This window comes from Thunnus albacares, chromosome 1 (assembly GCF_914725855.1).
Source record: "Thunnus albacares chromosome 1, fThuAlb1.1, whole genome shotgun sequence".
In the NCBI taxonomy this organism is placed as follows: Eukaryota; Metazoa; Chordata; class Actinopteri; order Scombriformes; family Scombridae; genus Thunnus; species Thunnus albacares.
The window spans coordinates 25,020,183-25,033,510 of NC_058106.1; the positions used below are offsets into that span (position 1 = coordinate 25,020,183).

The 13,328-nt window shown below is 41.2% G+C and overlaps 1 protein-coding gene across 2 annotated transcripts in view; it reads left to right on the forward strand.

Annotated features, from left to right (window-relative positions):
• The first annotated feature begins 21 nt into the window (after positions 1-21).
• Positions 22-13,328, forward strand: part of galns (galactosamine (N-acetyl)-6-sulfatase) — a 21,105-nt gene continuing 7,798 nt past the window's right edge. Inside the window, exons 1-12 of one of the 2 annotated variants that reach the window (XM_044351608.1) lie at positions 22-290; positions 436-488; positions 735-858; positions 2,578-2,652; positions 2,803-2,905; positions 3,610-3,753; positions 4,543-4,609; positions 5,732-5,859; positions 5,985-6,124; positions 6,230-6,333; positions 9,771-9,913; positions 10,591-10,693. In XM_044351608.1, coding sequence (XP_044207543.1) covers positions 266-290; positions 436-488; positions 735-858; positions 2,578-2,652; positions 2,803-2,905; positions 3,610-3,753; positions 4,543-4,609; positions 5,732-5,859; positions 5,985-6,124; positions 6,230-6,333; positions 9,771-9,913; positions 10,591-10,693 — 1,209 coding nt within the window. In that variant the 5' untranslated portion in view covers positions 22-265. Of the gene's footprint in view, positions 291-322; positions 489-734; positions 859-2,577; positions 2,653-2,802; positions 2,906-3,609; positions 3,754-4,542; positions 4,610-5,731; positions 5,860-5,984; positions 6,125-6,229; positions 6,334-9,770; positions 9,914-10,590; positions 10,694-13,328 lie in introns of those variants that run through there. The other variant, XM_044351598.1, reaches the window with a different exon arrangement.

A 13,328-nucleotide genomic window follows, 5' to 3' on the forward strand; every position in this document is an offset into this window, starting at 1 on the left:
TATTATAGGTCTCCAATTTACTTTAGTTGTAGGGTCCATTTATTGTTCTTTCCCCGCAATATTCTATATTTAAATGATAAGTGCAACATTTACTAGGAGCCACTGAAGGCACCAATTACCAAGCAATAGCATGTCCAGACTGTGAAACGGTTTAAATTTAAAATATAACGTTGCCACATATATATGAGACAATTACGCAGAATTAAAATCCAGTAAAACGTAACATAATTTATTAAAATAACACCCTCATGCCCGTCGACGAAACATGGGTTTCCTCCCAATTCGTATGCGTAAGTGTTGCGCTGAAGACCCGCATGAAGGCAAATAAACCACTTCCTCGAAGTTGATGGTCATATGACTACAGCACAGTAGTGCGAATGATGTCTACTCAAACTTTGGCTTTCTTTTGTGCTATAATATGTTGTTCCCGGGCAGAGAGGCCATCGGCTGTTTCATCCCCAAACATTATCATCATGCTTATGGATGACGTGAGTTGTTTTTCTCTTATTCAGCTTCTGTTCATCACTACATCAGCAGAAAAGTCCTGTTTACTATTGACTTACAGCTGTGAATGAATGTATGGCAGCCCAAAATCTGTGTTTTCTATCTGTCTTGTGTTCTGATGAGTAATCACTGTTACTGTGCAGTCATTGCAGCCTGTACAAAGTATGCCTGCATGTGTGTTTTTGCCTTTCTGCTCTTGTAAATAAACTCTCCATACTTGTGCTCTTCAGATGGGTTGGGGGGACTTGGGGGTGTTTGGCCAGCCCTCTATGGAGACCCCCAACCTGGATGCCATGGCTGCTGAGGGCATGCTGTTTCCAGACTTCTACACTGCGAACCCGCTCTGTTCCCCATGTGAGTCAGCTGAAAATGTTGTGAAACGTAACATGACATAGGGCTTCCTGTTTTACTACATGTTAGAACCACTTTGATCTCTTGCTGCAGTTGCAGCCATTTCTATCTGTACTTGTGTTTTTATTGTCACAAAAATGTTGGAAGAACACTTGACCAATGATTTGAAGGCATAAATTCAACACAAAGTGACCTACTGCCGAATAGTGCAACATGCAAAACATAGTACAGTATGTTACAGCAATGTTATGCTATACAGGAAAGCAGGTATTTTAACACGAGAAAACATTTAAACTGCAGCATGGCATCTAATGGATACCCTCCAATGCATTCAGAATAGAGTTTGTTGATGAAGCTTTTAAAATCCTTCGTCTTCTTTTTAAGTTGAAATATGGAGGTACAGGTTTTCACATGACAGAAGTGATTAGTGAATATAATTGAGTTCAACTGCATCCATTTATAGTAGTTTATGAATAAGGGGTTTTGGTCTTGGTAGATACAGGAAACAAAATTAAGATGCATGCCATGACATTTTTATACTAACTAGGTTAACAATGTACATATGTTGAATTTGTTTAAGAAATTGACCAAAGCACTGTAACAATTTGGCAAATGTATTTGTAATTTCCACTGTGTGTGACATTGGTGCAGGGAAGAAGACAAGAGCATGACACTCAACTCTATGCAATCAATGATTGGATGTGTCAGAATTTTCTTCAGTTAAACAAAGATAAAACTGAAGTAATTGTTTTTGGAGCCAAGGAAGAATGATTTAAAGTCAATCGATAATGTTAAAAACCACAAACCAAGCCAGAAATCTTAGTGTAGTCATGGACTCAGATCTGAATTTCAGCAACCACATTAAGACAGTTATAAAGTCAGCCTACTATCACCTGAAGAATACATGAAGAATCAAAGGACCTATGTATCAGCAGGTTTTGGAAAAACTTGTCCATGCATTTATCTTCAGTAGACTTGACTACTGTAACAGTGTCTTTGCAGGTCTCCCTAAAAAGTTGGTGAGACGGCTGCAGCTGATTCAGAACGCTGCTGCTCGAGTCCTCACTAAGACTAAGAAAGTGGATCACATCACTTCAGTTCTCAGATATTTACACTGGCTTCATGTCTGTCAAAGAACTGACTTTAAAATACTACTGTTAGTTTGTAAGGCACTGAATAGTTAAGGGCCGAAAAATACATTTCTGATCTGCTGCTATGTTATGAACCATCCAGACCTCTCGGGTAGTCTGGGACACGTCTGCTTTCTATTCACAGAACTAAACATGGAGAAGCAGCTTTCAGTTTTTATGCTCCACATATCTGGAACAAAACCAGAAAAACTGCAGGTCTGCTGCAACTCTCAGTTCTTTTAAATCACAGAAGACTTTTCTGATTGCCACTGCCCTTTATTATACCAAATTTGAGGGTTAATATTTTACACTGCACTATAACTTTTTATTCTCCTGTTTAATGTCTTATTCTATTGTAGCTTATTTTTATTTCCAATTTAACACTTTTTATTTGTATTTAAATGTCTTTTTATATTGCCTGCCTTTTTGTCTTGATGCCTTTTATGTTTTATATAAAGCACTTTGAATTGTCTTGTTATTGAAATGTGCTACACAAATAAACTTGCCTTGCCTATTTGTTTGCCAGTAAAAAAGCATTTTTAACACCAACATATATAAATCCTAATTACTTTTTCTGTCATTTTTACCACAGCCAGAGCCGCACTTCTCACCGGGAGGCTGCCAGTCCGAAACGGTTTCTACACCACTAATGGCCACGCCAGAAATGGTAAACTCCCTGTATATCCTTACAGTGCAAGTTAACCAGCTGCAAATCATTTCTCACAGGCTTCCTCATTACTTTGTCTATAATGTATGTAAGTATGCAATAAAGTCATGGAAAGTTTTGTACACTAAATGTTGCCATTTTTTTATATAGCATACACTCCGCAGGAGATAGTGGGAGGAATCTCCAAGGATGAGATCTTGTTACCTCAGATGCTGAAGAAAAAAGGCTATGTCAGCAAGATAGTTGGCAAGTGGTGAGTTCTTTTAATTTCTTTAGGTTTCTGAAGTTTTGGAGGCTATGATGTTAACAATGACTATTAACTAACAGGCTAAATGATCTAAATGACACGGTGGGTTAGCATTACAAATTGATAACATAAATTGAATTTTATGCTTTTTACTATTATACGCTTTTATTTTTCATGTTGTAGCTAATTTACTACAACTGCTGATCATTTCCCACAGTATACAACAATTCAGTAGATTTATGAATGTAGTTTTCCAGCAATTGATTTGTATTATTTGTAGTATTGCATGAATATCATTCTGCCAAGATTTTAAACGTGTTTGAGATCTATCCCACAGAACATCGCCTGCCTTTTATTCTGTAGTAATGCAGCTAAAAGTGCTCACTAATCTAAAACATTTTCACCACATTATCAATGAAAACATAATTTTTTCAGTAATTAAAGTTGACATGAGACACTGTGATTGATTATGTGTTTCAAGCGAGATTCAAGTCTCTGCAGGTTAATTTAGACACTGTACTGAACTGAATAGAAACCAATGAATGCCTGAAAATCAAAAAAAGTATGATGTGCAGTGCGAAATAGTCTGCAGTAGATTATGCACAGCATATGTGATTTAGTTAATGGACTAAAATATGCGTACACTGTGGCATGATTAGTTAGTCCCATTGACTTTAAGGTGTGTGAGAGCATTTTATTTCTTACTACAGGCATCTTGGCCACAGACCACAGTACCTTCCTCTGAAGAATGGCTTTGATGAATGGTTTGGTGCCCCAGACTGCCACTTTGGCCCCTACAACACCAGCGTTAGACCCAACATCCCTGTCTACAAAAACTCTGAGATGGTTGGCAGGTAATATCACACACAAGCACTCACATATACACAACAGCTGACACAGAATCAGAGGCTGAAAATCTATAAAAATCTTCTTTCCCCATGACTCAGTTGAATAGTTTGGCTGGCTGCTTCTCTGGATGAGTCGAGTGTCTCCCCTCCTCTTCCTTTTTCTGTACCAGCTGTGCTTGTGTATTCCATTTTCCGCCCATTTGTTTTCCCCAAAACAGCCATATGTGTATTCAGGGTCATTGGAACTGGCAGCCGGGCGTGTTTTTCGCTTAGCCGTGGGTTTAATCAGCGCAGCATACCTGGGCCCTGGACAGACATACACACGCGCATAGACACGCATACAAACAGAGACACGCGCACCCTCAAGAGACGGCAGGTTGCGTTGGCTGTGTGCGAGGACACCTGGAGGAAGTGAAGCATAAGAAAGAGAGATGCCTGTCACTGCTTCTCTGCTTGCCGCGCCACGCTTCAGCAACGCCTCATAACAGTTCCCTCTGCTCAACTCTGCTGAGACTTCCCAAATATGTCTTTCACCAAAATCTCCTCACAGTCTGTATGAGGGAAATTTTTCCTCCATCGTCTTAATGATATTGTCTGCGGTAGTTTCGGTCAATGTCGAAGCAGATTGAAAGGCCTGACAATACAATCAAGTCAGTGTAAAAGAAATATTTTATGTGGTTGAACGAGCAGAGGAGAAATGGCTTCATGTGGCCTCAGCAGGTATTCATATGGGATGATGGCTAACTAATAGTGAAGGTGTAGTTAATGAATCATGTCAACTCCCTTGTTTTCCAGATACTATGAGGAGTTTCAGATTGACAAGAAGACCGGAGAGTCCAACCTCACACAGATTTACTTGCAGGTGAGTTAAGGTTTACCTATCCTTTCTCGGGTGAACTCTCTCAGAGGAGCAAAGTGTATCGCCTCATTTTGTTTAACATTTTTCTTTGTAAAGCAATTAAATCATCTAGTTAACAATGTAATTAAAACCTGATTTTGGCTTTTGATCATTACTGTGCCTTCTACCAGCAGAAGTAGATTGTTGACTTTTGCGCACATTTGCACTGATTATCTCTGCCACCTACGTCAGTCCCTCCCATTCTGTTCCTAGAGGGATCAAAAGCAGCATGCAGAGACACACTGCATGCATGAGAGGTGTAATATGTCATCACAGGAAGAGGATGGGTCTGTCAAGCAGAGCTTTGTAAAGCTCTTATTAGCATGTCTTATGAGACTAGACTGGTGTCAGTAGCGCAGTTAATAATGTGGGTGATTGCTTGCAAAATAAAACAAAGGAAAAAAACATTACCATACCATTTTTTTTTTTTTTAGTTGTTTGATTTTCTTTTGTTAACCATCAAAAATACAGAAGTGTATGATTGACATCAGTCCTCATAGGAAATGTTTGTATTAACATTGCAAAAAATAAATGTGTCACAGTATCCAGTATCCTATATCCAGTACTATAACGTATACACAAGAAGTAATCTTTACTTAGCACTGTTTTGACCACTAATAAAACACTAATATCACACTGAAATAAAAAAAACTCCACATGTAGCCAGTAGAAATGTTTTCCATGTGTCCATTTGTTAGTATGAATGTTGACACTTTTATTGTGAGCTTCATTCTTTTTCAGAATAGACGTACACTCACCACAAATTACAGCCTTCAAAATGACAATCAAGTTTAATCAATGCCTTTCTAAAACAGTTTTAAAAAGACTAAATATTATATCCCTTATTAAGGTACAGTTTATTGCAGGGCTGCTGTATTAGTTTTAACTAGGTGAATCAGGTGAAACAGTACATTGGCAACTGAGTGCCAAAACTGGGTTAGAATTAGTATGTGGTGAGAAAGTGAGGAAAAAGGTGATATACTATATACAGCGTTATAGCAGTACTGTGAAAAACACTATGGTAAGTCATTTGACATCTGCACTGACAGTGTTGTAACTGTCTCTCACACCTCCTACATCTTACAGGAAGGTCTTGACTTCATACTACAGCAGACTCAGGCCGAACAGCCCTTCTTCCTGTACTGGGCAGCTGATGCCACTCATGCCCCTGTCTACGCTTCCAAACGCTTCCTAGGGAAGAGCCAGCGAGGCCGGTACGTTAACACCGTACTTTACTGACACTTTATAGACATACAGTACAGTCAGGCGGATGCATGGATGCAGGTTGCACATGTTTATATTTGTCAAGGAGAATTTTTTGCACTGTGATTTGCTACAGGTATGGAGATGCAGTGATGGAGCTGGACTACAGCGTCGGTCAGATCTTGTCACGGCTGCGGACTCTGGGCATCGAAAATAATACCTTTGTCTTCTTCACTTCAGACAATGGAGCTGCTCTTATGTCAGGCCCAGATGAGAGTAAGCGCTGCACTCCTTTTTTGTCTTTTTCTGTCCTATATATATACACACATGTGTGTGTGTGTGGTCATTAATTCATATGTTTTTGTGCTTCTGATTCTTCAGGTGGCAGCAACGGGCCATTCCTCTGCGGGAAGGAGACCACCTATGAAGGGGGCATGAGGGAGCCAGCCATTGCCTGGTGGCCTGGTCACATCAAAGAAGGCACGGTGAGAATACCCCGGTGATTTTACCCAATAAAGCCTCCAAGAAAAGATCATTCACTAAATCCCTACCATCTTCTCTAGAGACTAGACGTTGAGCTAGAGTTGCCGGGTAGATTCAGAGCCAGGTTTTTCTTTCTTCTAAGCACCGTTGCTTCCTAATGTTCTGCCTATCAACAGGTACCAGAAGCTGAAAATATTCTCTGTAAAGCTGCAGGCAATGTACAGCGCTGTAAATCAGGTTGAGAGTAAATGAATAATTATTTCACTAATCCCCCTGTATTGAATGGTTGTCGCTTTTTGTTTCTTTTGTGTATTATTTACCACTTTACATGTGCACACTCTGACCCGCTGGAGTTTCAAGCAGTTAATCTTTGCTATGTTCAACTTCTATCGAGCGATTGAACTCCATACATGGCGTAGATAAACTGCGTGATTGCGGCCACGAAGCGTGTGGGTGCTATTTTCATTGTTTCCCCAAATATTTTTGGCTGGAATTAATGCCCCAACTCTCTCTCATTCCTCCCTCCCCCTCCCCAAATTTACCCCCCCCCCCCCCCCCCCCCCCCCCACCCACACCGTGATCCTCTAAGCTTGTGCGTTCTGCAAATGACTTTTAATTGTATTAGGGGCAGCTGTGACACGGGACTGTGACGCAGAGGGATTTGGTGGAGGAGCAAGCGGAGGCTGCAGTCTGCAGTAAGCCTTGCCCCTGGCTCATCTCACAGGGGTGTGCTGGGGCCTGATAGCACTGCAGAGTAGCGAGGGAGAGGGGGATTGGGAGCGTCTTAAGCGGCTAATCTGTTTGTGTGTTTGCTGAGGTTGGATTGAGCCGTAATGAGGACTTCAGTATCTGAATATGCCAGGCGCTCAGGATAAAGGAACGGGAGGGGTGGGGGCTGGAGGAGGAGGGGGGGGGGGGGGGAGTTGCAGGGAAGGAAGCAAGGAAGAAGTAAAAGAGGTGGCTGGTGTAGAAAAGAGAAAAGGAGGAGGAGTGCTAAAGAAGCTGGCACTGCCACACTGCCAGGAACGTTTGTTGTGTTCGTCGGGCTTTGCTCCACCTGTGCCACATTATAATTGTCCACTGTGTCTGTGTATGAATGTGCGAGTGTGCAGAACATTTCTGCGTCATTTTTGTGTGGTCCTACATGCCCACTTATATATATATATATACGCACGCTTTGTGTTTGTACATTGGATTAGTTTTATGTATGACGTGAAACTTTGTAGGCCACTGAAAGAGACACAAGTGTAAATACTATCAATGCAGAATATCACAATAATATCTGTGTGTGTGTGTGCTTAGCTGTGAGAATGAGGGTCTGTATATCCTCCCTGAAGCTCTCTAGAGTTGTGATGACAAAGCTCCTTTGTTGGCGCTACTGTACGATACAGCTCTGGATTTATCACTTTTTGGATAAAATCCCTTTTTGGGAGCGAGGACAGAGCAGGCACAGGGTTACCCTTCTTTCTTATTTCGTGCTCTTGTGAAATCTCTTGTTGATCTGCACATTGAAAAGTCCATAAGCTCTCGGAGCAAAATGCTGGAGACAACAAACAGCCATGCAAGCCTTTGTTAAAAGGGGCTTTCAGCAGGTTTATATTACCGAGTGTAGATGCATCTTTACAGTATCAAGATGGAGACATGTCTGCGGATGCATCCGAGTGACGAAAGTTAGCAATTTCACTCATTTTCACGTTCTTGCAGCTATTGATTTACAATGTCCAAAACTTGTATTTAAATGGGTGAAAGGAGGTGTACTGGAATGGAAGCAGGTGCTCATTCAGCATTCCCCCAGTGCCTGAGGGGGGGCGAGGGGCCAGCATGATGAGGTGGGGTGGGGGGTCGGCTATAGGAACAAAGATGGGGAGGCGGTCGTGGTGTTGGCCCCACAACATTGTAGAGCGTCACAATCCCTTTTGTTGTGTTTATCAGGCAGCAGACACACAGAGTGGCAGAGAAGGGGATAGAAGCGCTGCCTCCTCAGATAACCAACATCACCACTCACAACACAGAAAGAAATGAGAGACAGAGAAAGAGAGAGGAAAACAAAAAGTGACATTAATAGAGAGTGATGAGTCAGAGGAAAAAAAGGGAAGAACAAAGGGTGAAGAAAGAATGAAGTTCAGTGTGGACTGCAACAGAGGGCAAAGCTAATAAAGGAAAGAAATAAAAGATAGCAAGTTGTGAGATAAATCCTCCGTCAGAGCAGTCTAAGTCTGAAAGTTTTGGTTTTTGGTCATGCAAGTTATTACCAACTAAATGTCAGTTTTGCTTCTTCTTATGTCTTTTTGTCCTGTCTTCTTTAATGGTTTGTGTGTGTGTATGTGTGTCTGCATGTGGAAAAAAAGAAAAATGAAGTGAGGGACTAAATCTGTTAGTGTGTGTGTGTCTGTGTGTGAGAAAGAGTGTCTGGATGTGCAGATAGATCATGGAATGCATTGCAGAGTCCTTTCTGTGGCTAGTTCTGTGGATACAGAAGAAAAGGGAATTCATTTCAGTGCTTAGGAGCTTGTGTCTGTGTGTGTGTGTGTGTGTGTGTGTGTGTGTATGTGTGTATGTGTGTGTGCGTCTGTATGTGTGCTGGCTGCCGATAGGAGCACAGCGGCACATGGCGGTGCAGCTGCAGAGGCCTGATAGCGCTATCTGATTGTGAGCGTGCCGTCTCCCTCTAAGGCTCGCTCAGGAGAGAATGGAACGGAAGATCAAGGATGACAGCGAAAAAATGGCATTTTATCTGAAAATAGTTCAAAGTTTATAAATAAAATAAAGCTTTTCACTGGGACTGGGAGAGGGAGATAAAACACCAGCTCGCTCCAGCTCCAGCCGCCTGCTTGCCCGGGCCTTGTCCTCTCCCTACTTCCTCTGCTCTTCTTCTTCTTCGCTCCTCCTTTTTTCTTTTTCCCCTCAAAAAAGCTAATTTAGAAAGAGAGGCATTTTAGAGGTTTTATACACAAACCTGAAAGCAGAGATTAAGGAGACTGAAGCAATGCACCTCTTTTTGCTACATTCGTGCAAACATGCACACATGCAAACATCCTATCATGACTATGCATTGTTACCATGTTCACTCTCATAAAGAAAATCCAGCGTAAAAGAGCAAGCTTGTGATATTCCTGGAGTATAGAAAAGTTAATTATTGATTTGTGGACTGAAATAAATTGCCACTAATGGCAGAAACACAAATCATCCACACGAATAGATAAATCTCATTGATTGAGATGAATGAGAGACTTTGTTGATGGGAAACTGGAGCAGCACCTGTTAGCACTTACATTAAATAGTCTGTGCTTGTAAATCTGTTTAAACAGTCACATTGTGGGGACTCGCCTCACTTTTGGGGACAAAAAGCAAGTCCTCATAATGTAAATCATTACATTTTTGTAAAGGGCTTCTAGTACTACACACAGTTGTATTTTTTTATTTCTTTGTTCTTTTGCAGGTGAGTTTCCAACTGGCCAATGTGATGGACCTGTACACCACCAGTCTGGCTCTGGCCAGCATCAGCCCTCCTGATGACCGAACCCTGGATGGACTGGACCTGACACCAGTCCTGCTAAATCACTCACAGACACTGCAAAGCAGGTGAGTACATAATATACACTAGCTGATTGTGGCTTTTATTTTCCAACATGCTTTTTTACGGTAACAATCACATCCTTGTGTGGGAGTGCGGTGGTAGTTTTGTCATGCAAGAGGTAAACAAGGCAGGCTTCTTAGACATGCTAGTGGTTGGTCAGTTTACCTCTGTCCACTTTTGGTCCAGACTGAAATATCTCAACAACGTTTGAATGCATTAAAATGAAATGGTTCCCAGATGATGTATCCTAATGACTTTTCCTCCAGCGCCTGATGAGGTTCACATTTGTGGGTTTTGAGTGAAACATCTTGACAACTGTTGGATGGACTACGATGAAATTTCATGCAGACGTTCATGTCCTTTTCAGGAGTGCCTGAGTACAGCCTCACAGAGCTTGTTATTCCATGTATTTAATCTTATTTCATATATTAGTAGAATTAAATAAATATTCAGGTGATTTGACAGATTTTTAGGGGGTTGCAAAGTTCATAGTCCTTAACTGGATGGTGAAACAATTGCAACTTATGGGTAGAAGACTGAGAGTGTGAGTGTGAGTGAACTTAAAGTGTACAAATGGCAAGAGAGAAGATCTATTTTAAACCTGTAGTGTCCCAGGTGGTACAAATCCACTTGGGAATAAACACATTTGAGCCTTGTTTCTCACTTCTCCCATCCTCAATAGGCCAATCTTCTATTACCGTGGGAATGAGCTGATGGCTGTGAGGCTTGGACAATACAAGGCACACTACTGGACCTGGAGCAACTCATGGAAGGAGTTAAAAGAAGTGAGACTACCTTTTAACATAGCAACACTGTCCCAACTCTGTTCTCTCAGTTTTTCATTTGTTCTACCCACATCCTCGCTCTTTGTCTCACCTAATCTTACTCAAACACACAAACACTTTCACTGTTGGTGTTATCTAGAAAATGGCTCATCAGTTGACTGCTGTGTACATCAGAGCGTAATGAATATTAATGAAGAGCCCCCACATCAGCAAACTTACATCATTCATCAACCAGTTGACTTGTTTGTTCTAACTCCAATGGAGATTTTCTTCCTCTCCATTTACATACCGACATTTCCTGCTGTAGACTTGTTCTTTTGGCACCACGGAGCTAGAATGAAAGAAAGAAAGGCAGACGCCAGCAGTATCTCTCGGCCGTAATTACATCAACTCTGTGCAGATGACACGTATCAGGAGAAATGTGAAATCTGACTCTTAAAAAAAACAGAACAGTATGGTCCTTCTTTCTCTCCTCTGTCCATAAAAACATGTCCTCCTCTCCTCTCTCCATGGCTCTGCCTTTCCTGTGATCCAGTTTGTTTTATGCCCCATCGGTCGCTTAAATTGCTCTCTCCTTCAGGGCCGCTGAATCAATAGCAGCCTCCTTTATCAACTCATGTGAACTGAAGTGGAACTTCACAAATAATGGCTTCTTATTGCCTGTGAGTTGCCTATCGATTGGTGTGTGTGTGTGTACATGAGAGAGAGAGAGAGAGAGGGAGAAAGGACGAGCGAAAACATGAACATGCATGTTTGGTTCTTGATAAAGATGTGCATGTCTGCATGTCTGCGTGTGTGTGTTTCATGGAGGAGTTGTTGAGGTCTTACAAGGGAAAGTTAAATTTATATCAGTACGGTTGAATCCTTAAACTGTTCATCTCATGTAACCTGCAATGCATTTCATAAAACTACAAAATGTAAACAAACTACTTATACACTCATTTCAAGCTGTTTTACACAGTCAGACTTTGAATCAAATGTTTTGTAAATCAGCTTTAGACAGAAAAAAAGGTTTCAAGGTCTGTGTTTTGGCTTCCTGATAAAATTACTCCCAAATAAATGTATCCTGTCTTGCAACAGAAATACACAAACCCCCTTTTCACAAAAACAAAAAGTGTTTTTGTGCTCGCTGTTCGGCTTTGGTAATACTTTAAAATGTAATTTGGTTTTCTTGGCCCATAGTGAAAAATAAACAGGGGACGATGTGTGTCTGTGAAGAAGAACTAAATTACAGGTTAATAGCTGGGAGAAGTAACGCTCTGTCCTGGCTGTGTGCATGCAGCTCAGCCATGAAGAAAATGAGAAATTTCACAGGCTTAAATTGCTCTCATCAAACTCTCTTGAGGGAGTGTAGTCATGTAATATTGCAAAAATATAGTTTGCCGTGACTGTGGCTCCTTTGTATATGGATTGCTGAGTAACCTATGCTACAGTCAGAGCTCTAAGACAGCTGTAATGGTTTTTTTAACCTTGTTTCTCAGACACCTGTTAGTCCTACACCGGATACATATTCCTTGGTATAAAGAAACTGCAATAAAACTACTTTACTCTTGAGTTAAATTGTAAATCATGACATTAACACAACTGTGTTTGCTAAACAACAAGTATGTCAAATAAACTAGATGTATCTTTGAAATATAGAAAATGTTTAGATATTGTCATGAAAATTCATAACCGAGATAAAGTGATTATCCTGATTCCAAATCATACTTTTTTTTCAAAATAGACACTGAATATTGCTTTTTCCAAAATCCATCCTGCCACCCCTGGATACTCCTGCACCTCATCATGTGAGAGCAACTGTTCTGCTCCAGTTTGAAAGCAGTCTAGTTGTATCCATAGCATTAATGTCAGGAGAGATATGGAGTTCTTGCTGTTATGTCTTAGGTACAAGAGACCGAGTCAGAAAGATACACACAGCAGGCATTTCTTGCTGCTCCTCTGGGATGCACTTTTTTTTTCCTTCTTTCTTTTCTGCATTTCTAAGCTGTTGGCTTCAAAAGACAGGACAAGTCTGGATCAGAGGAGGCTCTGCAGGGCAGGGGGTATCTATCCCTCTCACTCTCTCTTTTTCTCTCTTCTATATGTATTTTGAGGTGCTCTGTTGAGTGATCTCAGAGGGGGGGCAGCAACAGTGCCTTACAGATGAATGCTTTCTCAATATTAGTTGTGCTCATCAAAAAGTGTGTGCTTGTGTGTGTGTGCGTATGTGTGTGTTGAAGGAGGAGGCAGATCTCCAGGGGGTTCTGGAGGAGTGAGTGTGACTCAATCAAGCTGCGATCACTGCCAGGCTCATGAGAATGGAGTCAGGGAGCTGCAGCGAAGGCGTGGAGAGATGAAGGGGAGGCAGCACGGGGAGGAAAAGTCCTCTATTTTTGCGAGTGACTTGAACCCCTTCAAAATATACCAACAGTAGCTGCATAAATAACAGATTGGAAGACAATATGAATTTCTGCCGTACAACATTGAGATTAAACATTCAGCTCAGGGTAGCAGGTGTTTCCAAGCTTAAATCTCAGTACAGATTTTTATCATTGTACATGATAAAACACACAGAGCACTTTTTTTGTGGGTGTTTCAACTAAAACACCTAAAAGAATGAAACATACTGAAAGCTGAGATCACTGAAAATGAC